This window comes from Pelmatolapia mariae, linkage group LG5 (genome assembly GCF_036321145.2).
Source record: "Pelmatolapia mariae isolate MD_Pm_ZW linkage group LG5, Pm_UMD_F_2, whole genome shotgun sequence".
NCBI lineage: Eukaryota > Metazoa > Chordata > Actinopteri > Cichliformes > Cichlidae > Pelmatolapia > Pelmatolapia mariae.
Window position 1 is genome coordinate 17,831,523 of NC_086231.1, and position 27,989 is coordinate 17,859,511.

The 27,989-nt window shown below is 39.9% G+C and overlaps 1 protein-coding gene across 2 annotated transcripts; it reads left to right on the plus strand.

Moving 5' to 3' along the window:
• The first annotated feature begins 214 nt into the window (after positions 1-214).
• Positions 215-27,981, plus strand: iffo2b (intermediate filament family orphan 2b). Of its 2 annotated transcripts, none has more exons than XM_063473965.1 (8): positions 215-1,325; positions 19,103-19,163; positions 20,512-20,607; positions 21,553-21,723; positions 22,602-22,750; positions 23,166-23,367; positions 23,510-23,608; positions 24,718-27,981. In XM_063473965.1, exons 1-8 carry the CDS (start codon positions 823-825, stop codon positions 24,949-24,951), a joined length of 1,515 nt encoding a protein of 504 aa, XP_063330035.1. In that variant the 5' UTR covers positions 215-822; the 3' UTR covers positions 24,952-27,981. The 2 variants fall into 2 exon arrangements, with proteins under 2 accessions (XP_063330035.1, XP_063330036.1); XM_063473966.1 differs by having other exon boundaries at positions 23,196-23,367.
• The last annotated feature ends 8 nt before the right edge of the window (positions 27,982-27,989 follow it).

Genomic DNA, 27,989 nt, shown 5'->3' on the forward strand with positions numbered 1-27,989 from the left:
TTATTGTGGTAAAGGTTTCATATTGATACTTGTTTAAATAAAAGAAACGATTCATTATTCTAAAAACCGCACAAAAACGTCAGGCCTGACTCTAACGCGCATAAGAAAAGAAATTAAGTTATAGTTCACTTTATCCTATTAATTAGACTTAAGCCTTCCTCAGCCCGTCGATCCCTCTCGTCAGTGTGTGTGTGTGTGAGAGAGAGAGACAGGGGTAGGGAGGTGGGAGGAGCTCCTAGAGGTGATAGTGCCTAGTTTAGCACTTTGCAACATGATCCGCGGAGAGGCCGGGCTTTGCGGCGCTGCATCCTGCCACACCGCGCCACATGGAGACCGGATAGAGCCGTGGTAAACTGGGCATGATAAAGAAAGAAGGTGGACCATTTTCCTCCTCTTTCGGCTGGCTATATGAACTCGCACAGCATCAGCAGCTCCTGACAAAGCAAAGGCAGACGGAGACATGAGGGTGACGGGAAGTGCTGCTGCTGCTGCTGGAGCTTCTTGCGGTCTGCGTCAAACCTCTCGGTCCTTCAGAAGATGATGCTCGCTGTGTCTCTTAAGGGACTTTTCTGGTTCGTTGTGTGAACCCACACCACGCTGAAGGGGGTCTTTGTTAATATCTCGGGTTTAAACGTCCAGTAGCAGCAGCGGGGATAGTGATGGTCAACCCTTCTCCAGTTGCTCAATCACTGAATCACTGTCTGCATCTGCATTGTAAAGAGAAACTCACCCCGAGGGAGTGAGGGATTTTCAAGGAATATGCAGCGATAAAGAAACCACAAGTGTTGCTGTTTTATTTAAACCAGACAGAGCCATAGGTGGATGAACGGATTTTTGTTATTTACCAACATGAACTCGCTGTTTTTCTCCGATACTCCGTCCGGTCCGGTCTGCAGCGCTCCCACCGGGTCGGGCGCGGTGACCAGCGCCCTGCGAAACGACCTGGGCTCCAACATCCACGTGCTGAAAACCCTCAACCTGCGTTTCCGCTGCTTCCTCGCCAAAGTGCACGAGTTGGAGAGGAGAAACAAACTGCTGGAAAGCCAGCTGCAGCAAGCTCTGCAGAGACCGCAGTACCGCCACCTTTACACCCGTGAAGTCGCCGTGCAGACGGACGGTCCCGAGTCGAGACTGCCGGGCACCATCTGGAGTTTCACCCACGTCAGGAGGCAAGGGGAGCGCTTTGAGACCCTGCAAGGGCCCGGGGTGACATGGACGCATCCGGACGGAGTTGGTGTCCAAATTGACACAATTACCCCAGAACTGAGGGCTCTGTATAACGTGCTGGCCAAAGTCAAGCGGGAGAGGGACGAGTACAGGAAAAAGTGAGTAAAGTAAAGACTATTAATGTGAAAGTTGTGTGCGGGTATTTTATATGCTCAAATAATCTCAAGCTAGGATATGTCCAGTTGTAGTTTGTAGGGGAGCAGCAAGAAATTTAAGGCCTTGAGTGAATGGTGAAGCCCCCACCACCAAAATGTATTTCTTGATAAAAAGCTGCTAATAGGGAAGCTGTTCCCTTAAGCTCTTTCCTTTGCATTTACATAGATGCACAGACACAAAGATACTGAAAAGTTTAAAAGAAATGTCATATCATAACGGACAGACACAGAATACATGCAATTATTCCCTATTATACTCTAGATTGTAATCAGTTACACAAAAGGTCTGACTCATTCAATGAGTCAAGTTGATAGCGGTTTATAAAGGGGAAACATGTTTTCCTTTACAGTAAATCTGGGAATATAATTGCTATTGAATACACTTTTCACATGTTAAATAGTTCACTTTTGAGCAAAACTGTTTCTCAGTATTTGGGAAGTTAGGCAGGAACTCAGCCAGTTTTCAAGTAGTCTTTAAAGTCATCCATCAGTAAGTTTTTTTCCACAAGACAAACCACACATTTGTCTCTTTACAAACTTCTACATTTACTTTGGATTGAAGTTAGCCGAACACGAGGACTGATCTGTCTGTCAAGGGGGGAAAAAAGTTTATTAAGAGACATGAATGGTAATTTTGGCTCATGTTGTCACTTCTAACTTATTATTGTGGCTTTTCTTCTCCCGTGAGGATGTGGTTAGACAATATATCCAGATGCTCATCTGACAGGTATAGAGGAGAGTGATGACAGCTATCACAGTGACAGAGTGTCACTTGAGCTAGTACATCCCATGAAGTATTCAGAGCCGAGTGGCTGTTTGGCACTTTAGTTAACCAAACACGTTTTTCCATGAATTTAACTGATCCCGTTTTTTTCCCATTTCTGCGGAAATTCCTTTGCACGGCTCAGTTTTCAGCAATTGTTCTCTTTTTAGTCATACTAATTGTGTCCGCCTGTGGACTCACTGTAGGGTCCCCAGCTGACTGTGAGTGTGTGACTGCTGGCCGTCTTGGCCGGCTACTGGAGGGGGTGTGGGGATTGCCAAGCAACCGCCTGCTTCTGTTTGGCGTCATGATTCAAGCAGAGAGGCATTTTTACAGGCCTCTGTCTGGTCGGTGAGGTCGTCTATGACGAACGCTTACTTCCGTGTGAGCACACTGACTCAGTGACACAGAATGTGTGTGTTCTCCCACTCCTCTGGGAAACTGGATATCCTGTCCAGTCATCCCTGTAACACCAGCATATCCTTTTTTGTGCATTTCTGCTGTGGAAGATAAAGTGCAGTGACTGGGAGAGTGGCCAGATTTAAAATTCCTGCAGCTGAAATCCAAGATCTGGATCTCTTTTTGGCATGTTGTATATTGTATATTATATCACAAGTGTTGTGGCATTTCTTTTACACCTGGATAAGTGACAAACAAAGTGCATTCCAAGCATGTTTTTATGGGCCAATAATCATTGTTATCGATTTGCCTGCCTCTCTCTTTCCCTCCTTGCTCTGAGCTTGATAATTGCATCATCGCTGAGTTCACTGCCCTGCTTTTCTTTCTGTCTCCCAGTCTAAATCCTCTTTACTACAGTCACGTTTCAGCATTCAATCGCTGAGCCCCATCCTGCCATGCCTTTTCTGTTCTGTGTTCTTTGTGTTCAGCCATTCCTTCACTCCACCCTTCTGCAGGCCCTCCACCCCTTCGTGCCTCTCTGTGTCGTACAGACTGCTTTGTAAGGCGTCTTCATTCCCCATGGAGGCCACCACAGTGCTCTCCCACATTCAGGGTGATTTATTAAAGTTTTAGCAGTGTGGACACGCACAAAAAGATGGATAGGCAGTTGTCTTGTTTCCGATTTGGCCACTTGCATTCCAACATGGTTACCATGAGCTGTTCAGATGTTTACTTCTGACATTTTACAGTGAAGCTCTTTCTGACCAAGAGGTAAAACAATGCACTCTGAACTTATTTCATGAGATGTTATGTTGCAGAGGCTGCTTGAATACATGGAAGGGAGATTAATGCTAAACACCAGATTAACAGAAATAGAAAAAAACACTGGTCAGATTTTCATGAAACATCAAAATGAAACTTAAGTAACAAATTTTAACAATCTGTCTAATCTTTGAACTTAAATTTCACCTAAATTTGAACTTAAGTAATTATAAATTTAAAAAAATATTCACAGGTACAATATAAACAATCATAAACCTGCTTGCAGACATTGTGCACTCTATTGTTCTATAGACTATACTCAGTAAATAATGTTTTAAAAAGTCCTTTTGCATCATCTGTTATGTAATTGAGCAGTGCTAATGGAAACCACTAAAGCATCTAAGACACAGAAAAAGAATGTTTTTCTCAAAGAAAATATATGAAATACAACAAAAGAGGTAGAGATAACCACTTTGTTAGGCACATCTGTTTATCTTCTTCTAAATGCAAATAGCTAATCAGCCATTCACAGGGTAACAACGCAATGAATTTGGGCTTGTAGACATGGTCAAGATGACCTGCTGCACTTCAAACCAAGCATCAGAATGGGGAAGAAAGGTGATTTAAGTGAGTTTGAATGTGATGTTGTTGGTGCCAAACGAGCTGGTCTGAGTATTTCAGAAACTGCTCATCTACTACTATATAGCAGTGAGCGGCTCTAGGTGAAAGCTCTTGTTAATGTCAGAGGAGGATGACCAGATCACTTCTGGCTGATAGGAGAGGAACAGTAACTCAAGTAACCACTCATTATAAACAAAGTATGCAGAAGCACATTTCTGAATGCACAACAACCTATTTAGCAGCAGAAGAGGCTACATTTCGCATGGACTCACCAAAATTTGACAATAGAAGACTGGAAAAACATTGCCTGGTCTGATGAGTTACGATTTCAGAGGTAGGGTCAGAATTTGATGTAAACAACCTAAAAACAAGGATCCATCCTGCCTTCCATCAGTGGTTTAGGCTTGTGGTGGTCATACAGTGTGGTTGATATTCTATGGTACCCTTAGCACCAAGTGAGTATCGTTTTTTTGTATCATTGTATCATCTGCTGATGGATGCTTCCAGCAGAATAATGTGTCATGTCACAAAGCTCAGATCATCTCAAACTGGCATCTTTAACATGACAAAAAGTTCAGTGTGCTCAAATCATCAGACATCAGTCCAGTAGAGCACCTTTGGGATGTGCAGCTGACAAATCTGCAGCGACTGTGTGATACTAACATGTCAATATGGACCAGAATCTCTGAGGGATGTTCCTAGCAACTGATTGAATCTATGTCATGAAGAATTAAGTCAGCTCTGAAGACAAAAGAGTTTCAACTCACTTCTAGCTGGGTGTAGCTACGGTGGTTGATGAGTGTATAGTTAGTGCAGTTCAACAACCAAAAGTGTGAGTTCATTAAGGAATGATTTACATTTAAGAAAGATCTGCTGCAGGTGCAGACTGAGACAAAGAAGAAGAAATCGAGTTGTTGTGCGATGCATTATCACAAATAAAATGTTCAAAGTTCATTGTTCCAAAAATCTTAACTGGCCTCAATCCTGTATCCAAATCAGTTGCTCTCCATTGTTCAAAATCCTATTTGTATAGAGAACAGCATGTTCTTTCAAAGCTAATCTGTATTTGTGCATCTGGAAAAGCTCTTAACTTCGTGTGGATTTTATCCAAAGTCTTACCTAACCTATCAGATTCTTTTTTTTTTAATTCATTGCTGTCATGTGAAAAAGTCTCCCTGCTCAAACACACACAGTCCCACTGTCTGTCTCCCACACACTAGCATACTGTACCTATTGTCAAAGAAGAAGCGCTACAAATCAGACATCCAACTTAAATGAATATCCACGTAATGCCACAATGTCTGGACTGTGGGGTTACATTCCTGTCACAGCCGTGCAAATGAAGATGGGTAAGGTCATTGCCAGCACACCCAGTTCGCACTGTTTTTATTCCTCCTTCTTCATTATACTTTTATCACTTGGGGGTGTCAGTGTGACTCTCCCAGTAATTGCCGTCATTATGTGATAATGTTTGAAAGGCCGTGAGAAGCGTTGCTGAAGCCGATGAGCATATCTGACAACCGGCAACACACGCTAAGAACAGATAGTGTTTCCAGTTCACTGTGACAGTTGTCTTGTCTTCATAGGCAGTGGCAATTTGCTTAAAGTTTTGCATTTTATATTTTTTGCACAGAGATACCGCAGATGGCTTTAGCCATTATGCAGATTGCCACACAGGAGGACAGGCAGGGAGTGAAAGACGGCAGTTATTCTTGGAAATAACGTGCTGATACATTTTCAAATAGGTGCATAAAAATATAAGATAAAAGAGAAGTACATAAGTGATACTGTAGACGGCATGAATTTATGTTAAGTAGAGCTGATGGATACAAATTCTGAGAGCTGCATAATTTGCATTATTATAACCAACTTTTCCAGTGCAGTTCCCACTGCAGCGTTAAAGGACATGTCAGTGAGAGGCTGAGCTCCAGTTGAGATATGAGATCGGCGGTTCCCAGTCGTTGCGGTGGCCACTCCTAATTGGTTGTTTATTTCATCAGTGATCTGAGGCCAAACAACTGTCCTGCTGGATCACAGTGTGGAGACAGGGTGAGGCAGAACAGTCACTGGGCCTCCAGGGCATGTTCTTCCGGCATGAATAATTCACATGTAGCTGAATTTAGCCATGCGTGGATCAATGCAATGAGAATTCAGTAAAGACACTTTTCCCGAGCCTTTGATCTCGACTCCTGTGCGTCAAAGAGGTGAACATCGAAGCTGAGCCTCTCCTTTGAAAATCAGTAAACTGCTTTAACAAATTACAGGGAGAGGTAAACTGCAATTCCAAAGTCAGAGCCTGCATTGCGTTTCAAATATCATATTTCCTGATGAAGAGCAAAGCGCTGTGCTGATGAGCTCCTGAGCCTTTGTGTGTGTCTGTGGTGCTGACCTGCCCTGCTTATAATCCAGGCCGTCTATTCAGGAGAGGGATTTTCTCTAAGCCGTCACCTAGCACCAAGGCTTCAACATCCAGCCAACCCTGCGCCACATCCTGGCATGCAGCCGCTGCACTGAACTGGGGCCTCTCAAAGTGGAAGGCATCCTGCTGCTGAGATACAGAGCAAGAGAAAGAGAGATCAGTTCACTCAGGCTACTGAGCTCCCGAGTAGAGTCTGTACTGTTTGCCTATGCCCCCTCTTAGTTCACAACATGTTTTTTTTAATCTTTCAAGGCAAATTGCTGACTTTAGAATCATAGGTCGTATCCATTCTGTTGGGTCTAAAACCTTTAAAAACCTGGATTATACTCAGTGGAAATATGTAAAGGAAAAGAGCTGCTGATACTGCTTATTTCTCTGTGCTGTACACCTCAACTTTTATCCAAAAATACATTAATGATCAATGATTCCCAAAATGACGGATAAGTTGGGAAGGAAGAGAAGAAGGACCTTCTTCTCAACACCACAGAGAGTCTGTGAAGGCAACAGACTCACAGACGACTGCAGCTTGTGACGAGGTATTTTAGGTATGAGATTGTTTGGCTGTAAAAGATTATGAGCCAGAAAGGTCAAGTAGCCACTACACAGGAGTACCAAAAGTTTATCAGTCTGAACACCCTGAGGATGCCTTACTTTCTACTGTGTGAGTAATGTTTTTTTAATCGAAGCACCGGCCTATTTGATAAAATCATTAATAATTTTGGATTTTGGACTGCAAATAAGTAATTTGCTACTTGTAACTTGTTACATCTGACAGGTTTGTGTAGATACATAATATTGCTATGTAGTTTAAATCAGTGTTTGCCATTTATTCCACAGATTTGTTCACAATAATTGACTGAAACTGTCACTTACTGTGAAAATGCTATAGCAGTGGTGTTGCAAAAAAGGAAACAGTTTATAGTGTTTCCCCATCTCCCTTCACAAGCCTTTCTTCTCTCAGTGTCTGGAGCTGCTGCTGTGCTATGCAGCTGTGGTTGATTATTCATGGGTATCGATACAGCTGAGAGCAGTGGCGCATTGCCATATTTAAAAGTGCAGGAATGCACCTGTCGTTGGTAAGCAGCTATGGCAAATATAGACTGAACTGACTGTGCAGAAGGGTTTTTTTTTGTGGGTTGTTTTGGAAAATAACTGGAAAGCCTTGCGACAGTTGCAGGGAAAGCAGGAGACAGATTAAGTTATTAATCAACAGACCTAATCTTTATATAGACCTAATAATGTGCCTTTGGCTTTCGGTTCAGATCTGCTCAGTTTGCAATGCTTTTGCACCTAAAGCTCCTAATATGCCGGCACAGCATGCTGACTTAATAATGTCTGTATTTCTAAAGATTGTTATTCCAGAGGAAATGCTGGTTTACCAGGCACTCCAAAAACATATAATTCATGTCTTTGGGCACTATATATAACATACATGTGCGCGTCAGAGCATGACAGCGGTGTTAAATATGTTTCAGTGCTTGAACTTCCAGCACAGAAGGCCATATGTGCCTTCCCTTTGAGCTCGGTGGAAATCTTAATGTAGTGTGAGACTCGTCTGTCTTGTGTCAGTGACGTAAAAGACGGATTTAATGTGACATGACCATTCAAACAGCAGTCGCTTTCTAAAACATCAGATATGTATCAGATTCAGTACCACATACGAAAGTGACCCAGGTCAGATTTGAAAATATCGGATTTGTGCTGTTCACACTGTCATACCATGATCGGATATGGGTCGCATAGGGTCAAAAAAGTCGTATTTGATACGCTTTCGCCTGCAGTGTGAACGTAGCCAAAGTGCTTTGACCTTCTGTGGCAACATTTCCATTATAGCTGTTGCATCAGCAAAAGCTGGTCAAGTTAAAGAAAGTAAGTGTTTGTTTAAACTAGTGATTTTAGCACCAATTTTTAATCATGACCTGTTGAAAAAACACTCAGAAAATTGAATCTCTAAATATATCAGTTTCAGCTGATAGTATTGCAACTTTTTATTCAAGCATTCATTTGTTGTTGATTTCTCTGTTGCTAAGACCGTCAAGGGTTATTAAAAATATAAATCAGAGCTGTGTTTTGACATTGCAGCTTTCTTCACTGGAGACAGAGCATTTATTATTTATTTATTTATTTATTTTTTTAATTAAAGCTCCTATTAACAGTTATTTTTATGTCTCCCCAACTTCCCTCATATGAGTTGGAGGAATGAGACTGAAGCTGTAGCTCTGGCAGTAGATATTTCAGTAGTACGGTGCAATACTTAATAAGCAAGTTACCCCTGACTTTAATTTAGCATCAGCTCTCATATGAAAGTCAGCTGGCTCTTATATTTGGCACTGAAATCTCATTCTCTCCTTGTTATGTAAATGTTTCATTGATATAATTTCCTCTTTATAATTGGAGGAGATAAGGTACTCTGTCTGTCACCCTAACTTTGCAAAGATTGAGGACCCCTTTGTGGGTTGAGGCAGTGCCTAACAAGTACATTTCTATAGATTTTGAGCAGGGTTGGTTAGTAACGAATTAACCATAGTCAGGACTGCATATTCAGATTACAACAAAATAACTGAAATCTACTTGGCAAACATTTGAAATGTGTAAAAATGTAAAGAAAATGAATGAAAACAATAGCTACATGGAGTTAAAGTTACAGTCTCAGGAATTACTTACTTACTTTTCAAACAATTTTAAAATTTAAAATATAAAAATTGAATTTATGAAACTTGAAAACACACACTCACTCAGAGAACCCTTAATGAACTTTAAAAAAACGTTTTTATTGTAAAGCTCTTTGGTTTTTAATCCACAATATAAATACATTTTATTTCCTTATTTTTTTATTGTAATGTAAGTTGACTAATCCAACCTCAAAACCAACTCAAGATCCACTTTATTTCGAATGAGATGTAGAAATTTTTTTTCTTAAAAATTTAATTTTTAAGTAATCCAAAACGTATTAAACAGTGTATTATAAAACCATTGCTGTAATTTGCTTCTGGTGACTGACCACTTGTAGAGACACACTGAATACATTATTCTTGCTTTGGCTCCCCACAGCTAACAGACTCTTTGTGTCTCTGTTTACTTATATTCAATTCCTGGTTTTTGTTCTTTGTTTCCTTTGTTGGACTTTCTATTGAAGTAGCAGTGGGTATTCCTTTCTCATTATGCTATTGCTATTTTAATCTAGGTCATACACCTAGCCTTTGATTTATTTTTTTCTCTTTTTTTCTGATTGTATTTATTTTTATCCATCAGCCGTGAAAGGCTGATGGAGTATAGTCATCACCCCACTGTGCGGGCGAGCGGCGTGGACACCTAAGTTTGTGAATGCGATAGCTCAAGAAAAAAAGCGACGTAGGAGCTTTAAATTGCTACCATAGGTATATCTACAAAGAAATCTCAGATGAATTTGAATCTCATTGATCTCGACCTCAAGGTCATAGGTCAGAGGCCAAGTGTTCTTCTTTTATTTCTTATGTCTTTGTGTTTCTTTGTGGAAACACTTAATATAATACATGAAAACCATAGTTTATTAGTAATTGTTCTTTTCATTTTTTTTCTTGAATAAGTCATGCTGGTTTATGTCATTCAGAAGTTGTGATTATATTTGACTCATCAGTGCAGCAACTCAAATAAAAAGGTAGCCAGTTTGCAGGCATAGAAAAATGAAGAAAATCAGCAAATTACTTTTAACCATTGAAGTGTGTTTCTAATAAAATACCAGGGCGGCTGTAATTGAGGAGGTTACATGCAGTACATGGGGTTCATAGAGCACATGTTGAGATGTTAAACTCTTACATAGGTGCTACATGCTGTCAGTGTTGTATGCTTTTAAAGTTCTTTTAATGAAAGTGGTGTATCATTTACATCCATTATAAACTGCATCAGTGCATTATGAAACGGTGTCATGAACTGTAGGCCGTTAGATTCAGATTGTTGTGATTGATTTAATTGAAATAAGACAGTGATCGTGAAACAGGTGTATGTACACAGACGTACAATAGGATGTTTGTCTCATAGTTCTATTATGTGTCACACAATTTCACTGTACACACCCTGGCCAGTGAGGATTTGTGCTAGAAGTGAATATCTTGATCTTCTTTTCTTCTTTGATGGGATGTCACTCCCTGTGTACTCCACCCAAACATGGCCCAGACTTGCAAGCTGTTGATTGTGCTCTTATGCACTTGCAGTGATTCTAACAAATCCACATCATTTGCACAGCAGAACCCCCCCTCCCCAAAATTATAAAACTGTTAGGACATGGATTTAATGAGATGTTTTTACAAGTTAAGTCTTTACAGTTCTTGTGCAACGAAACATCTTTGTGTATGTTAAGTCAATAGACAGGAGCCCAGAGCTATTATGAGAGCACTATAATAGGGCAAGAATAAATCAGTGGGAACATAACAACTTAACAGTAGAGTAGTGTTCTTTGTAGGATGTGGGGTGGGGTCAGTTTGCAGTGTGGATTATGGAGACTGCAGGGGAAACTGATTTTCTGTCACAATGCTTTGTCACCCCCTCTCCTGCATACTGCACAAATATGATACGCAGGCAGATGAATCCTTGTATTCTTTCCTCTTTTGAGTTCTGAGAAGAAAAACATTAATGTGGCCAATGAATTGCATAAGAACAATTAAGAAAAAAATAATTGACTTCACTGTAAAAATTTCACTTTCAGGTTCACGTCAGTAATTATGAAACTGTTACTCACGGAAACTCTTCGGTCTTTCTGCCAGTTTCATTAAAGACATTTAACTGCCAACTATTGTAAGCATAAACAAACTATTAAGTTGGGGTGTTTTCACAGTGGCAACACCTTTGCAAGTCCATGCAGTTCATAAAATCACTGCCTTCATAAACACCTCGCTTTTACAGCAGTTATTCATTTTTTCAGGGTGAACTTGGGTCAAAGAGTTGGAATCTGCTGGTAATTACCTGTGAACGCCCACTATATTGGTTGTTCTCCTGTAATATGCCTCAGGCCAAGGAAAAGGGGCCCTTGACTGGCTTTGAGAGTTAAGCAATTAGATAATACATGTGCTTAGTGCAAACAAGTCAAGTTCACACCTTGGAAAAGCCAGTGCAGCAAGGCTTGGGCGCAGGTCAGACATGTTACAACACTTGCTCCCAATTATCATTCAGTCCATTAATGTGAAGGGAGGACAAGTGGAGTTGCAACAAGCCTTCTATTCAAATAGATGCTTTGATCAGTGGAAATTACTTAAAGTATCCAAGAAAAACAAAACCCAGGAACATGAGCTGTGCCCAAGCTATATGGTGCCCTGTTGTGGTGCAACAAGTTCATCTTGAAAAAGCTGGTCCACCGAGTAAAGACATGCAACAGCTATATGAGCCGTGAAACTGCCCTGATGTAAACAAAGCTTATAGAAGCTTTAACCATGCTTGCTTGTGACGATGCTCACTGCTTTTGTAGGAATTTAAACTAAGACTCAGATGTCTGGTTTTAGACAGAACATCCATCAAACTCGCTAATTATATTTTCCAGTACCTAACCTGTAATCCTAAATGTTATTTGTTTTCCCAGTCCTTTTCCAAAGAAGCACTACATCTCTGGACTAGTCTCGGTGTAATTAAAAAATGCTTTATTAAACGTCTGCAAGTACAGAACTGCAGGGTGTTAATGCCTAAACATATTTCAGTATCAGTTATATAAATAGTGGATGAAATGTTACGTGTGTTATGTGTGAATTTCTTTACCAGTTAACGTCAATTAATATTAAAGTGTTGCTGTAGTGATATTTCAATATAGTGTAAATATACTGTGACCAAAAAAAGTACTAAAATTGAAATGGAATTTTTTTTTAATAAAAAAATGTCAACGCATTCAAAATAATAAAATAAAATAAGAGAAGATAAAAAGACAAGTGTTGAAATGTTAGATGCCACATGCACTGTGGTTACCAGATAACAGACGTGTGTGCGTAGACACCATGTGATGATGTGTAACTGTGCAAAGTAAATAACTGGTTTGGATTTCCCCATCCAAGCACATGTGTCTATTAGATAATGCCATGAATAATCTTAGCTAATAAACTAATAATAATAAATACATACGAATTTGGTGAAGGGCTGCAATGACTCATCGAGTATTTCAAATAATTTGATTATAAAAAGTTCTCAATACAAATTATTTGATTCGATGTTTCGTTTAATGCACGCGATGTATAGAACAATGTAAACGCAAACGTTTCACCCACATTTGCGACTAAAAACAGACCTGCAATAAAAAAAGTATTTAGAAGCAGCGTGCAAATAAAATCTGCAGTAAGTCTCCAGAAGTTGTATTAAAATATGCAGCTGAACTGTTAGCTTAGTGTCATAACAGACTGGTTAAATCATACAGACTGCTGAAGGCTGACGCTGGCCGTCCTATTTTCCATGGAGGTGACACCAGCAGCAAACAGGGGTGAATCTAAAGGGGGCCATCGGGTGTACTAGACCATATTAACTTCAAGGCTCTTGTAACATTTTTCCTATTGAAAGTGAAATAATATAAAATATTGCATTAATTAAACTGCATAAATGTTTAAAAATATAGGAATAAAAGCTCTTTTTTTTTTTTTTTACAAGCCAATAAAATGTAAATGGGCCATTAAACTCTGAGCCACTGACCTGAGGGTTAGAAGGTGGAACACTGAATTATTATTTATATTAATTATTAACATCTAGACCATCATGTCATCTGTTTTCAGCAGCACAAATACGTGCCTCCTGTTTATGTCAGAAAGCTTTTCAAGAAGACAGAGTAAAGGCACATTTATGCCTTAGTCTAGATTTCATATATGTCTTATTTTATATTTTTATATTTTGAAAGAACGGTGTTTTTGTTCTCTTTTGAATATTTATTATTGCTTATTAACAAGACAAAAGTATTTCTTATCCCATTACACGAATAATCAATGGAATAATTGATAGATTACTTGATTACTAAAATAATCAGTAGCTGCAGCCCTAATTTGGTGTGATCATTCAGACCTCTCACTCTCTCCAAAGTACATTTAAGACCAATTTGGCATAAAGGTTGTTTCTATTTATTTTTTAGGTGGATTTCGGCTTTATCATTGTCTTTTGTCTGTTTTTGTATTCCCAGACAGACTGGAAGATATTTAACTTAAAATAGACAACTGTACTAAAAGAAAATGGAGTGTTAAAATTATCATTGCCAGATGATTAACATAATTTGAAGTTGAATAAACTCAGAGAAATGTGCTTATCTCAGTGAGAGGTACTATATGTCCAAAACTTCGAAGTGCTCAGAAAAGTTGCGTAAAAAACATCTAAATCATCTAAACCAAGCAGAAGAAACTCACTTCTCCCACGCCCCTGCTCAAGGAACATGACAAATACCCCAAGACAGATCTCTAAACACGTAACCTTTCAATCCAGCAATCCCACACCAAAACCCATGGGACCAAAAATATCTGCTACCAGTGTCCCTGCATCAGACCCTACATGATCAGACACCACAAGACACCATCTGATGTCTTTTGGATTCATGAGGGGTACCTTCCCAAATCATTTGAATAGTTCATCCATTCATCCATGTGCTTTTGTAACTGATTATTATTAAACATGTGTTGTAGGATTTTATTTGTCAGTTAGTTTTTAATAAACCAGCGTTTACATTTGGTACATAGATTTGTGGTCCTCAGGATTTTAAAAATGTTATCTGTTGGTTCAGCTAATTTAATAACTACAGCATAATGGCAGTCCTCTCAGGCTCAGCTTATAGCTTGCATTGAGTACTAATTAAAAATGTTAGCATGGAAACACTGTATGTTATACCAGCTCAGCATGCTAGTGTCAGTATTGTTAGCATCATCGTCAGGTTAGCAGGCATTGTTATTCAGCACAGAGCACTGCTTAACACAACATCATGGATGTAGAGTCTTCGTCCTCTGTCAGGGATGTAACTGTGATTCAGTTTAATCATGATAAATTAAATAGTCCCTGCAAGGACAACAAGTGGAAAACAAGAACTTTTACATTTTTTTAATCTTACCTATAAAAAATATAAACATATTCAAGGAGGAGGAAAAGATAATCCATCAAAACATGTAATTAAAAAAAATCAGTGACAAAAAAAGTGAAAACAACAAAACCCCTCTTATGAAAAAAAGATTCTGAGAAATCAAAAGAACTGAAACATGCTGTGTTTGCTGTAAAACATAAGCATGTTCATCTGTGGTCACTTAGCAACACTGGTGCCTCCTGCTGGTTTCTGTGCCCTGTCTGGGTTAGGAGGGCTATATTTAAGACACATAAAACAGAAAAATCACCAGTCAGTGAGCAACGAGCCTCTCTGTGCGCAGCTTACATGACTGTAGAAGACAAATAAGCGTGTGTGTGTGTGGCTGTGTTATTGACATGTACTGAGGTCAGAGAGGAAGGTGGTTAATTGGAACACAGAAATGAAACGAGCCTCAACCTTGCGGTGGTGTCTTGTCATCAGTGGGCCTCTGAGCTGCTTTACGTGCTGGCTCTGATCCATTTCATGCAACTGCTTCATTTGCACCCCACATATGTCTCTCAGTGGAGTCTGGGGAAGCTATAGATTACAGAGTATCACCAAATCGATGATCCCAGAGACAGAGTAACGAAGATCACATTGTTCTCTCTATTTTGCATAACTGCGCTATAGTCATGTCTTCCCAGGAAGCTGATCCTGTCAGGGAAATTTTTTGGGGGGAATAATGTAGAGACACTAGCCTGCTGATTCAATGTTAATGAAAACGGCGAATGGTTGTGTCATCTAGAAGACATCGCATAGACACCTCTAGCTGTCCACCGGAGGAATCACAAGTACTCAGGACATTTAGACATGATTTATCAAAGCTGTCAGCGGCCTCATTTCATACAAGCAGCTCAACTAAATGGCTAAGTGTTTGTCCTGCACGTAGTCCCATGTATTGATCCCTCACTCTGTTATCATGCAGGGCTTCCTGCTTTTCTCTCTCCGCTCGCGTGAGAATTTATTGTCACTCTGCCATTAAAATCTCTTAATAGAGTTTCGCCTAAGGTTCCCCTTTGCAGAGTTATTTGAGAAAACAGACACTAATTTGTGCCCTTATACATTTAAACTTTATTAATAAAGAAGGAATGTGATTTATAGTTTTCACAATTCAATTACTTAATTGTTTTAGATAATATTGTGCTAAACATACAGGAATTCAGTCAGACCAACATATCTTTTTGTAAATCACTGGCACATTTCTATGTGTTGCGTCTTTGAGAAACACATTTTTACTAATTTCAAAGTATCCCTCTTATATATACCAGTTTTCAAGTGATATATGGACCTAATATAGAAGAAAGATTATGAAACAAAAGAGCAAGCCGCTTTTGACTTCAGAAAAATATTTTGAATAGCAGGATTTTAATCTGCTCTAATATGTAGGATTGGTGCTTGAGCCTGTAATTTGTTGCCTGGTTTCTTCGAGCTTCCACACACAAACACTTTCCAGTATATCACATACTTAAAACAGGGTGTTGGCTGACCTAAAACTTTATTTGCGATGAACGACGGAGGCTTTGTGGTATGATATGCAACCACACCTCAAAGTTTTCCCTATGCTCTCTTTGGTGTTTACTGCATATTCCATGCTCTTTTTAATAGTTACCGCCTGTTGCATAAGTGTTTAGGACCTTTCTGATGAACATTTAATCATTAAGATAATAATCTTTGGATAGTCACCTCCAATTATTTTCACTCTGACAGTTTCACCAGTAAATCACTATGAGTGGCATAAAACTATCACCTTGAGCACTATCGTTACAAAGAATCAGGTGCGGATCAAGACTTGGATGGGTGCATGCTCCGTGTCCTCGGGCGCTGTAGTGGGAAAACACTGAGGCAATTTGCGTGCAAATGTAACTCCCAGACACACCACACAAGGCAGGGAGGGTTATTTGGCAAGCTCTGCGGGAAAGCTGTTGTTCAACAGACAAACATATGAGAAATGTCTGTTTGATGTGATACACTTCAGGTTCCTCTTTCAGTACCACACTGCAGTATTCTCTTAAATCACTGATTTACATGAATCACGAAAAATCAAGTAGCTTTTTAAAAATGTTCTACTCCAGTGCAAAACGCATGCAGTGCTGATTTATATTACTCTATGTTATTAGATTAGATAAAATGAAATCTTCCATCCATCCATTCATTCTCTTCTACTGATCCTTTGCAGGGTTGCAGGGGAGCTGGAGGCTATCCCAGCTACCATAGGACGAGAGGCAGGGTACACCGAGGACTGGTCACCAGTCTGTCACAGGGCTAACATACAGAGACAAACAACCATTCGCACTCAGATTCACACCCACATTCACCCCTATGGGCATTCACCCCACTGCACGTCTTTGGACTGAATGAAATCTTACTTAACATAATTAAACTCTTGACACTGATGCCAAAGCACCAGTGTAGAGTGCTTTTAATGGCTAAGTGAAACTTGCATGCAAAAAATATTTTCTACACTCACATTATAAATACAGTTATATATATATATGTATGTCCAAAGAATGCTCCTAAAATCAGAATAATACTGGCATATCTCTGATGTCAGAATATGACAGAAATGAAATCTCTTTGATATATTGCTAAAATTCAAGCTGACGTTCTCAGCAGAATAAACACATCTGTAACAGCACACCTTTTAATTTATTAGGCGGAGATTCAGAGGCTGTGTCTGGCAGTAAACAGATGTGCATGAGCTGACACAGACTCTAATCCTCCTGCTGTCTTTGTCCTTGTAAGGAGACTCCCAGTGTTCATCTTGATTAAGTCATGCCAAAGGAACATGAAAAGCAGAGCCACGGCTATGGCAGACAGGTCAGATGAAGTAACTTTGCTGGAATGTCAGCTTTGTTTGGGTTAGCCATTTTTATCTAGAAGCTTACAATGATGGTGTCTGAGGTCGGTGAGGTGTACTTTTATGGACTGGTGATTTGTAATGGCTCCAAATAATGTGGAAGCAGTTGCTGCTTTAATAACTCGATTATCTTTGACAGGTGATATATACCTTGGAAAAATGTATTCTCTTTATTTACTCCTATAAATCAAGGGAATCCTATATCCCCATGATTTCACCAACAGTCTGAATGAAAAGGTTCTAGTGTGCATTCAGGAAGTGACAACACAAGTAAAACAGCGCGTAATGCAGGTGCTGTTGTGTCTGCAGAGGATGTGATGCAGTTGTGAACCTCAGTGACCTTAGCCAGAGTTCTGCTGCAGACGGGCAGAGTGTTGTGGACACAGTAAACACCACTGCCAGCATTTTTTAGAAGAACAAGGCTTCAATCACGAAGCATGCTGGCACGCCCTGCCAGGGAATACTTCTCTTTAATTAGACAGTGTATATTCACTGGATCCTGAATGGAAACAAGGCCTATTTTGTTGGAAAAGTGATCTCTAGTGACGCGTGTTCTGACTTTTGGCTGTGGTGTGCTTCTCCATTGTGAAGGCTATAGATGATCTAACCCACAATGAAGCAGTGTTCATCCCATGTCAGCTTTGTCTCTTACAGTAAACATGTATGGTTAGGTATGTGCTACTTACACCGCTCTTCCCACTGGCTTATTCGGTCTCTCACACAACCTCACACAGAAATCCCCTCCTGTTTTTATCCTCCTCTGTGGCCCACAGTGTCTCATACTGTGCAGCTACTTCATATTCCTGAATGAGTGTCTTGTTCATTCTGAGTGTCTTTTGGGAAGCATCTGTGACTCAGCATATCTGCTGTCTCTCATCCTGGGGCACAAGAAGAGTGGGTATTAGTAGGACGCTGAACTGACCGACGCAGTAGCCTGAGCCTCCTGTGCTTTGTGTGCAATAGCTTCATACTGCAAATTGAGCAGGCTCCTGATTTTGTTTATACAGAGCTGCCATGGTGCGGAAGAGTGATATGACGAGAGAGACAGAGGAAGGGAGGAAAGACCTGCATTGCTAATCATAGCTTTCAGCTAACAGGGGGGTCTGGTGGTTTATTTTTAGCAGCACTGGTGGTGTGACTCTATAGATGGCAATGGCAGTTGGTGTGATGGTAGAGTCACCATTTGTAGGTTTATTGGCACTGAATGCTGCAAAGTCATTAATAGCAGACAGATGGAAAATAATTTGACCATGAGGTTGTTATTAAGCAAAATGTTCTTTTATGTCTGCTAAATATCAGCAAGTTAGTATTTTTTTTCTCCTAAGCACAAGTGTGACTTATCGGCCTAGATTGTTTGGTGTGGTGTAGTGAATTCAGCCCAGCTTATCTTTAATACATTTTGGAATTTCAGTAAGTGTTGACAAGTGTCTTCATATGTATAATGACCAAACATTAGAAAAATTAAGTTGAAAAACACATTTCTGACTTCACAAACTTGGGACTGACTTGGGACAGGACTGAAGTATGGTGGCATGAAGGAAAACTCCAGTCAGTCAGTCATGTTTCAAAGACTATTCACGAGCAGTGTTTGTAGAAGGATGGGACTCAGTTCTTCCTTATTGTCTTCATTGAAGCAGCGTGGTTGTAGAGATACTGTTTAAAGAAGAAGGAGACAAAAGATCGAAAAATGGGGTGGTGGGATGGTGTGTGGGTTGTGGGTGTGGGTGTGGTCCCAGTCTGTCAAGGACATTTTGTAATCAGAGATGGGAGTATTAGCTCCACAAAAGTACCATTACACTGTCTGCTGGGCCCCTGGGGACAGGCCCTGACGGTAACTGACCCACCTCTGTGCTCTGTGTTGCAGATGGGAGGAGGAGCTGTCCAAACGAGAGCAGCTGGAGTCAACGGTGACATCCCTGCAGCAGGTTGGGAAACACTAAGAACACACAAACAATAACATATATTCTACTAACATACTGATGCACAGCTATTTGATGGCTTGGTAAGGACAATTTAGTACATGCAGACGGGGAATATATAAAATAATCTGGAAAATGGCATGTGCATGCATGCATTTGCAAAACTGCTATACAACAAATCCATAAACAGACAGTGTTATGCTGTGTGGGCTCAGCAGAGCTGGACTAGAAGCAGCTATAACCAGGAGGATGCTTGATTGGTTGTCAGATTAGAAAAACCTGATTACAAACCCATCAAGAAGAGCCTGCTGGCCTTGATATAGATACGAACGTCAAATATCACCAACACTCCACCATTATGTTTCTGCTCAGAGGAGTTGAAAGGAATACATGTAGAGGTAAAATCAATTTAAAGTATCACACCTTGAGGCTCTATTGAGACTGCAACACACACAGTCCCAGCTACTGCTAGTGTCTCAACCAGCTGGCATTCATTGCTTTTTTCGGCTTTTTCACAAATCGATCTGGGACAGCATCCGTGTATGTCTTAGATTCTGGGTCAGCAAAATCCCAGATAGAGAGGTGGAGTGGTATCCCCCTAGGGGCTTTAACCTTTTAGAGCACACAGGCTGATGTCGCTGTATGCATAAGAGGTGGGGATTTCTGCAAAGGCAGTAAATTCTGTGCAAAAGCACCATTTATGTTCAGGGCCCAGAGCCAGAGGGCTGTATGCTACACAGAAACAAAAGCTGGTACTCCTCTGGTGGTGAATTAAACCAAGGCAGGCTTAACTTTTAGCCTTTCAGTTCTACTTGCTAAATAGTCATCTTTGTGGGTTTGTGAGATCTTAAGAAAATACTATATGAGTAGTGAACGTAATGTTCAAAAAAGGGTATAACTACCAGTGCAGAGTTTAAATGGCTAGGTTGACATTTTGGAAAATACTGTTATTTATTTTCTTGATGAGAGATAGATGGAAAATAAAAATTATCCTATTCCCACACTGTGTGCTTCTTGTGCTCTACCTGAAAATATACAGTGAGGATGAGACTGGGAAATAGGAGTACAGCACATAAAGGCCCGAATAAAATAACAACTTTGTGGTGCTTGTAGGTACAGTAGATTCATGTTTTCTTTTTGAGCCAGTAAGCTGGCTGTAGACAGGAGAATGGTGTCAGTCTCTTTATCTGAGTAAATAAGGTTCTTAAATTGTTAGTCAGTTTATCTAGTTTCCTGTCCTTATACACTGTGGTCAATATCCTAAAATGCAAATAGCTTCAAGTGAAAGCAGATGTTTGATCATGCAAATATAAACCTCCTGGTCTTGCTTTCTTCACTGTGACATCCTTTTCAGAGCGCCCAGGAGGCAGCAGAGGTCCAGGATGATCTTAATGAGAAAGTGGACAGACTGAAGGCTGAACTTGTGGTCTTCAAGAGTCTCATGAGCGATGTAAGTGTTCGTTTAGCACCAGGGTGAAGTCATTATCAGTTTTCCTTTCACTGTGTTGGCTCCCAAACTTAAATAAATCAGGTTAGTGTTCAAGAGTTGACAATATTGACAGTTACTTCCCTGCATGACCCCTCCTGTAGCATACAGGTATAAAATTTATATATATATATATATATAATATATATAAAATACCATAAATCATCCAAGACAATATTCCTGAAATAGCTCAGAAAGCAGCTGTAGATCTAGAGCACTTCCTGTTCTGTGCAGCACTGTATTGTTCCCTGGCAAGTCTGCTCAGACTGATATACAGTTCACTTGTGATAAACTGCAGGGCGGGGCATGTCACAGCTCGCAATTGCTTGAGGATAGATATATGCACATGCTGTTTTTGTTTTGGAAAATACTGTTGTTTAGCCTGCTTCTGTTTACTTTGCCATTCATGGATTTTCAATTCTTTGTCTCTTTTTTGTCTGCTTTACATTACACCCTGTTATTTGCATTAAGAGAAGGGTAAGTGATGCAGAAGTAGAGGATGTTTTAGGAGGCATAGATTTGTTAAAACCCTACAGTGGTTAGACAGTCTGTATTTGTGCCTCTGGATATAATTGCTCAGAAAAAAAGATATCCATATTTCCATGCTCCATATCTGCCTCTGCATACTTATCAGACCAGAATTTGCATATTTTTTATGACGTAATAAAAAAGGCCAAAGTATAGTTTTTGAACTGCACATAGATGAATGCACTAACATTATTTTGCAAGTGTTTGTTGAGATGAATAATTACATAAATACGATGCAGAATTTGAACATTCAGATAAAAATTACAGTGTTATGTTGGTGTGGGTAGAGTCGGCATGGAAATGTGGGACGCAATTTAACACCAGCTGATAATCACAACAGTATGAACGTCATCTAAAGAGCCGCTCTCTGTCCTCATATAGCAAATGTCTGACCTGGACTCCAAGATTCAGGAGAAAGCCAGGAGAGTGGACATGGACATCTGCAGGCGGATTGACATTACGGCCAAACTGTGTGATGTGGCTCAGCAACGCAACTCAGAGGACATGTCAAAAATGTTCAACGTTAGTCCTGCAAGGTCGCTTCCTGAGAAGGCAAGTGTCCATCTGCCCCGGATTCATTTGCTCTCTCACAGTTTCTTAGATGAGCTGATAGTAAATGCAGGAAGAACCTAAATTGTATTGTGAAGGACAAATTCGGCACTAATGAGATGAAATCTGCCAGGTGCTCGCTGTGTGGTGACTTTGTCCCTTTCATTCTCAGCTGATCATGCACTGATTGACACCCCCTGCCCTAAATGGGCATCGGTCCATAGCTGCATGTTCGCAAATACTCTCTCATGCAAACACATAAATATAGACATGGAGAAGACTTATGTACAGAATGCACGCACACACACAGAGACACACATAAACAAAAGATGAAATGCTGACCTGCCAACTTTTCTGTGCACACAAGGTTATCACATTGCGCCGACATTGCTGGCTGAAGCCCAAGAATAAATCCTCCGTGAACCAAGCTGGTGACTTCTCATGTGCCACAAGTTATATACGATCCTACCTTTAATGAAAATTGTCAATTTACAATTTTTATATGCCAATAAATATTGATGTGTAGATGAGTTTATGAAGCCTGGTGTCAGCGTAAAACATTTATGCATGTTTGTAAAATGCATGCGAACAAGAGATACATGCACATGTGCAGAAAAACACAGCCTGTTCTGTTCTTTTTTATAAAATATGAATTTCTACGTTATTTTATTAGCTGTATATTAACTTTAAGCGTACATGTCTTGCACTGCGTCTTTCTGGCTTCTGATGAGTGCAGGGGTCATGACTGAAAATGAGCTAAAACTTTAGGTCTTTTGCTCAATATTTGACAGACTTCTGCGTGCTCTAAATTGCCAAAATTATGCTTAATCATGAGATATATTAGGTTCTCCGTAGATGCAAATGGTCTTTGTGTTTTTCAGGGTGCCATGGCCTGCTGCAAGAGAAAAGAACGCAAAGCCGTGTCCGATGAGGAGAATTCAGAGATGGATGCCGAGCCAAGTACTTCAGAGGAGGAGGTCCCCGGGTCGCTCAACATCACGGATGAAATGAAACGCATGCTTAACCAGCTGTAAGTGACACTTTCATGGATACATGCACATGCACCAAATTAAGCTGGTATTTTGTTTTGAATCAAATTAAATGAGCTCTGCACCTTCAGCATGCCAGTATAGTTTCCGGCATGTTCCTCCATCTCCCTCTGGTGTTCACAGTGTTGCAGCTAACAGTCAGTGTGCTCATTCAGCAGAACACAACAGATATAAATATATGGCCATTTATTTACCACCAACACTTAGAATATTATAAGAGACATTACAGTTTCTGGCTCTTTCCTTTACTACTTCTGTTTTCCTTCTACTTCCCTTTTTGTCTACCCTAAGAACACTTCTTCTTTCCTATGACCTTTGCTGAATATGTTGGCTTTTATGCTTTCCTCCATCTTTCTCTTTCTTTTCCTTTCCATTCTCTGACCTTGTCCTACACAGACATTGCTCAGATAACTCCTTTGTTGCCAGGCGTGAGACGTTCGAAATCGACGACGACTGCGACAGTCTGACATGGGAGGAAAACGAGGAGACTCTCTTGCTGTGGGAAGACTTCGCGAACTACAACATGCCATACACCCTCGCTGCGCCGATGGGCACAACCACCTGCCCCCGTGAGGGCACCAGCGAAGCTGCGGATCCAGTGAGTCCTGTGTGCATTAAGATGATTTGACAGCATGGGGTTTTTAAAGTCATGCAATTCACAGTATAGATCATTGCTGTGGCTGCTGTGTAAGACATTTACTCATGCATGATGAATGAGGTTTCTGTCTGTGCTCTCTAAGGACTCCCAGGATGGAAGCCTTGGCAGCCTCATTGATGAAACAGAGTCACTATTTAAGACCAGAGAGCAGGAGTACCAGGAGACCATCGGCCAGATCGAGGTAGGCGGACCTACCAGCGACCACACAACACATGCTCATTCAACCACTAAAACATATTTTTCTCTTCAGGAATGCAAGGAAAAAACTGTAATTTGGCATCTTAATCAAAAAATAATAATGAGTTTTATTTTTCTTATGCTTTTTTTCTGAAAGAATAAATTGGAAAATTCAAGGATTAAAAAAATAATAATAATTTAGCATTAAAATGGCATTTCATTTCAAAAACTTGTACATTCTAACCATTAACCATTAATAGATTAACCATTACAGAAACATTCAAATATATTTTATTAATAAACAATACTGTTAATTTAGGGCAGCTGTTGCATGAACCTTACACTGGGTGGTGATCTAATAAATTTGTATCCCAGAAAGAGACAGCATGACTCAAAGGAGCCGTTTTTTGTACGTTAGACCAAATGGTAGCAGGCAACAATCAAGAGAGATACAAAATAAGTCAAATGTGGCTAAATTGCTCTTAACTTACCTTTAAATGAGATACTAAAAGGTTACAAATACATAAAAAATGTCTAAAATGTGATTAAAAAAACTGCAACACACCACATCTGCACAATCAGGGTTCCCAGAGAATGAATCAGCCCAGTTCTGATTCATTCTCGGAATAAGGCTGATTCATGCCTTATCAGGCATAAATGTCATGCCTGATAAGTAAAGTGCAAAGATTTCTTTGGCTTTGATTTATTTAGCTACCAGACAATTATAAACTTATGCTCTTGCATGTTATGACTGATTGAGACCAAAGGAGGTGAAGACATATAAACTTGGTGAAAAATGTTTGCTAAGTTTTTGATTTGATTAATTTTATTATTTCAAGTCATTCTTCTTTGGAATTGGACCTGCCTTAGAGTGAACTGCAGTAGCTGTTTCTTATTGCCCCATCAACAGTAGAAAATGTGACATTTTTAATTGTATTTCCAGAGAGTTCAGCTTTGTTTTTACAGTCATTAGCAAGGTTTAGCATTTTAACATGCTAATCCAAGGTGATGATTCAAAAGGTTTATACCCACCTATAAACATTTAGTTTGGCCTCATCCTTACTCTCCTCCTTCTTTCTTCTCTATGTTGAATCTTGTTTTTTATGCTTTCAGATGGAACTGGCCACAGCAAAGAGTGACATGAACAGACATCTGCATGAGTACATGGAGATGTGCAGCATGAAGAGAGGCCTTGACGTTCAGATGGAGACCTGTCGACGGATGATTAAAGGCGGAAGGACCTCTCCCTCTTTCAGCTCTGTGGCCAGCAGCGACTCAGGGAACACAGACGAGATCCAGGATGAGATTTCAGACAAGGACGCAGAAGCTGAAGTCGCCGTTAGTTGATGACTGCATTGCTGGGCTTTGTCCCATCTCCACTTGTCTCCCCGCCCCTGATTATCACAGGATTTAAAGGCCCGGCTAGAAAGGCGGACCAATCTAAATCTGGGCCCGTTTGACCTACTAATTAAAGTTCTCTCGGTCGTCCTCACTGGTGCAGACCCAGAACTGGTGCTTTTATACTATTTCTGTTGTTTAGAAAGTGGTGGGGGGGGGGACGTCTTTGCTTGGCAAAGAGATAAAGAGTGCGTAAAGAAACCATGCTGTGCTCTCTTCCTCACTGCTGCCTCGCTGGATCCTCGTCCAGAGCTTTAAATCATTTTTGGGATAAGAAGAAGAAATATTTTAAATGGGCCGAGAAGTTTTTTTCTACCCTATTACGATCCTTTATTTCTAAAGGAATTGACAACAGTACATATTGTGCTCCTTGTTTAGTCGAGAACGAATACGTTATTCACCAAAAATATATCCACCTTTTACATTTTTGAATATTTATTTTAGATTCCAAAATGTTGGGTGTCCTTAATTTGAACATTTTATATTATTATTTGAGCCCAGCTGGGCTATTTGCAATCCAAATTAAACTGGGGATTTGGGGAATTTAAGTGTCTTCTGCTGGGGAGACAAAAAGAAGTGGAGACAAATTGTGTTGGGTTTTCTGGTGGTTTCTGAGGGAACTCTGCAGGGTTTGCCAAAGCTGACAGAGGAAAGGAGCACAGCCTTTTGATGCATCAGTGCACTACTCAAGTTCTATGCAATTTAGCTGGCCTTATTTTTTGGACTGGCTTTCACCCTTCCTTGTTTTTCTTAAGACCACTAGCCTTTTAAATAAAGCAGGTGTTTTCTATATATCAGTTTAAGAACTTGTGTTTATGTATAAAAATAATCCTAGTATCAGACGTTTGTTGTTGTTTATTTCTTTCCTCAACATTAGTAGTAAAACAAACTGGAACAGTGTCTTGTAACACCTTCATTCATGGCAATAAGCACTGTAAGCATTTGTTAGATGTTATGCTGCTGAAGCTGTTCAGATTTACTTTGTTTAGGAGACGTTGTTTCTGTCCTGTGCACTTTGTGCACATTAAGGCGGGTCATTTAAAATTGGATTACGTCCAGAAGTTCTATTAAAAGTTACCGAGTAAAATGAATCATGAGTGTAATCAAAGCCAAACAAGTAAAAACCAAAGGTCACGTCATAAAAGCGCTTCGCTTTCACATACGTCTAACACGTATACATTCAGTTCATTCATGTGCTTTAGTAGGAAGAGGTTTTTGTTGTTACACGTGATTTCAGTTATACTCCTGATTGTAGACTATTTCATGCTGTCCTGTAGTCAGGTTGCACATCCTGCTTTGTCTCTCCTGTATTGGGGCTAGAAACATCAGACCTTCTATAGAGGGCTGTAGGCATGTGATCGTAAACCCCAGAGGCCTTTTCTGTGTTTGTTTTATTTTGTAGTTGTCTTTCTGCAACAGATTAAGATGTCTCGCACTCACAAGCTGACTAATGCATGGGGACAGAAGTGATCTTTTTAATCACCTCTTTATCATAGTATATGTACGGTTTGCTAGATCAAAGATCAAGTGCTACTTCTATTTTGAAGTTTTACAGAAACAGAATGTTAAAATACTGGCCTTTTGTTTTAGCATGCTTGTGGGGGTAAAAGGAGCTCTGGGTCTTTTTTAAATAACATTATATTTTGAATTTTAAAAAGCTGCAATGCAGACAGTGCGCTATGTTTTTAATCAAGACAGTGTCTCTCCCAATATGTATTCGTGGCAGAAAGAAAGTGTATTTTTCACCGTTTTTAATCGTTCTCGGTTAACTGCAAAAGGTGTAAACTGTGTTATGTTGCCATATTCAGCTGTTTTTAAACTTGTTCCATATGTTTTCAGGTCATTTATTTACCACAACACAACACCCATACTAAAACAAATTGACTATATCAGACAAGAGTGGGGAGCAGCCTTACTCACAGAGAAAACATCATACTCTTATTGCTGATAAATAAAACCAGCCTGATAAGCATCAAAGAGCCATTGTTTTACTGGGACTGTACACAGAGCATCATTTTGACATGCAGGAAGAGCAAGTCCATAACAACAAACGACAGTGTTTCACCCCACTGTCGCCATCACACTAACCAGCCAACCAAAGCAAGCGTGTACAGTAACATGACAAAGACATATATCAAGCTCTGAGTCCTACTAACTCGGGAAAGTTGCGCAGCCTTAGTGTTTGTACCACAGATCAGTGTCAGTTTTCCACAGTTTGGAAAAATGTATTGGTTTTTTTTCCATAGTCAGCCATTCATGCAAACCATTATCATCACCTTCCCGTCACTTTGAAGCAGGTTGTAGTTCAATCGGTTGAAAATGCTGTAGCAACTCTTTTTGTTGAATGTAGCTTGAGCAAAAACAAAAAACATGTAGCTGTTATTTAAAAAAAACAACCCAGGGATACATGGTGTGCTGTTTGCTTATTGGAGACCTTGTTATGTTTTGCTGTACTTAACAGGTTTTTAAGCTGACCGACTCACAATATGTGGTCTAGATGTATGTAAATTAGGTCCTGGTGGATGTGAATGTTTCATACTAATAAAGGGGTTTTATACGAGCGGTTTTTATCTGCGGGATTATGTGGTTGTGTTAATTGTCCTGTCAAGTTTTACATTACATACCTGTGTTTGCTGTTAATATCATTATTAACTTCATAGACATGGCAGAGTGATAAAGAGCAGCCGCACTAAGGTAGAATCTGCAGAGCTGTACTGTTACTGGTCTTTGTGTTTCATTTGCTTCAAAGGTTGCATCCTGTTGTTTCAATTTTAAGTAGCTGATTTTATTTACTTCAGTTTGTTTTATCGTTTGGATTTGTACATTTTCATTATTATTATTATTATTATCATTATTATTATTATTATTATTTGCTTAAACTATTGAAACAATGTATTCATGTGGGTGGAGGGCTGATTCAGTTTAAAAATTATGAATGTACTCAGTTGACATTGGGATAAAATGGAATAAAAGGGTGTATTGGATAA

What these genes read in the sequence shown, in the direction of transcription:
- iffo2b (XM_063473965.1), top strand. Translation starts at nt 823, where the DNA reads ATGAACGGATTTTTGTTATTTACCAACATGAACTCGCTGTTTTTCTCC. An exon ending in CAAGGTCGCTTCCTGAGAAG is followed by an intron (nt 21,724 to 22,601) that starts GCAAGTGTCCAT and finishes TGTGTTTTTCAG; the next exon opens with GGTGCCATGGCCTGCTGCAA. An exon ending in AGACCATCGGCCAGATCGAG is followed by an intron (nt 23,609 to 24,717) that starts GTAGGCGGACCT and finishes TTATGCTTTCAG; the next exon opens with ATGGAACTGGCCACAGCAAA.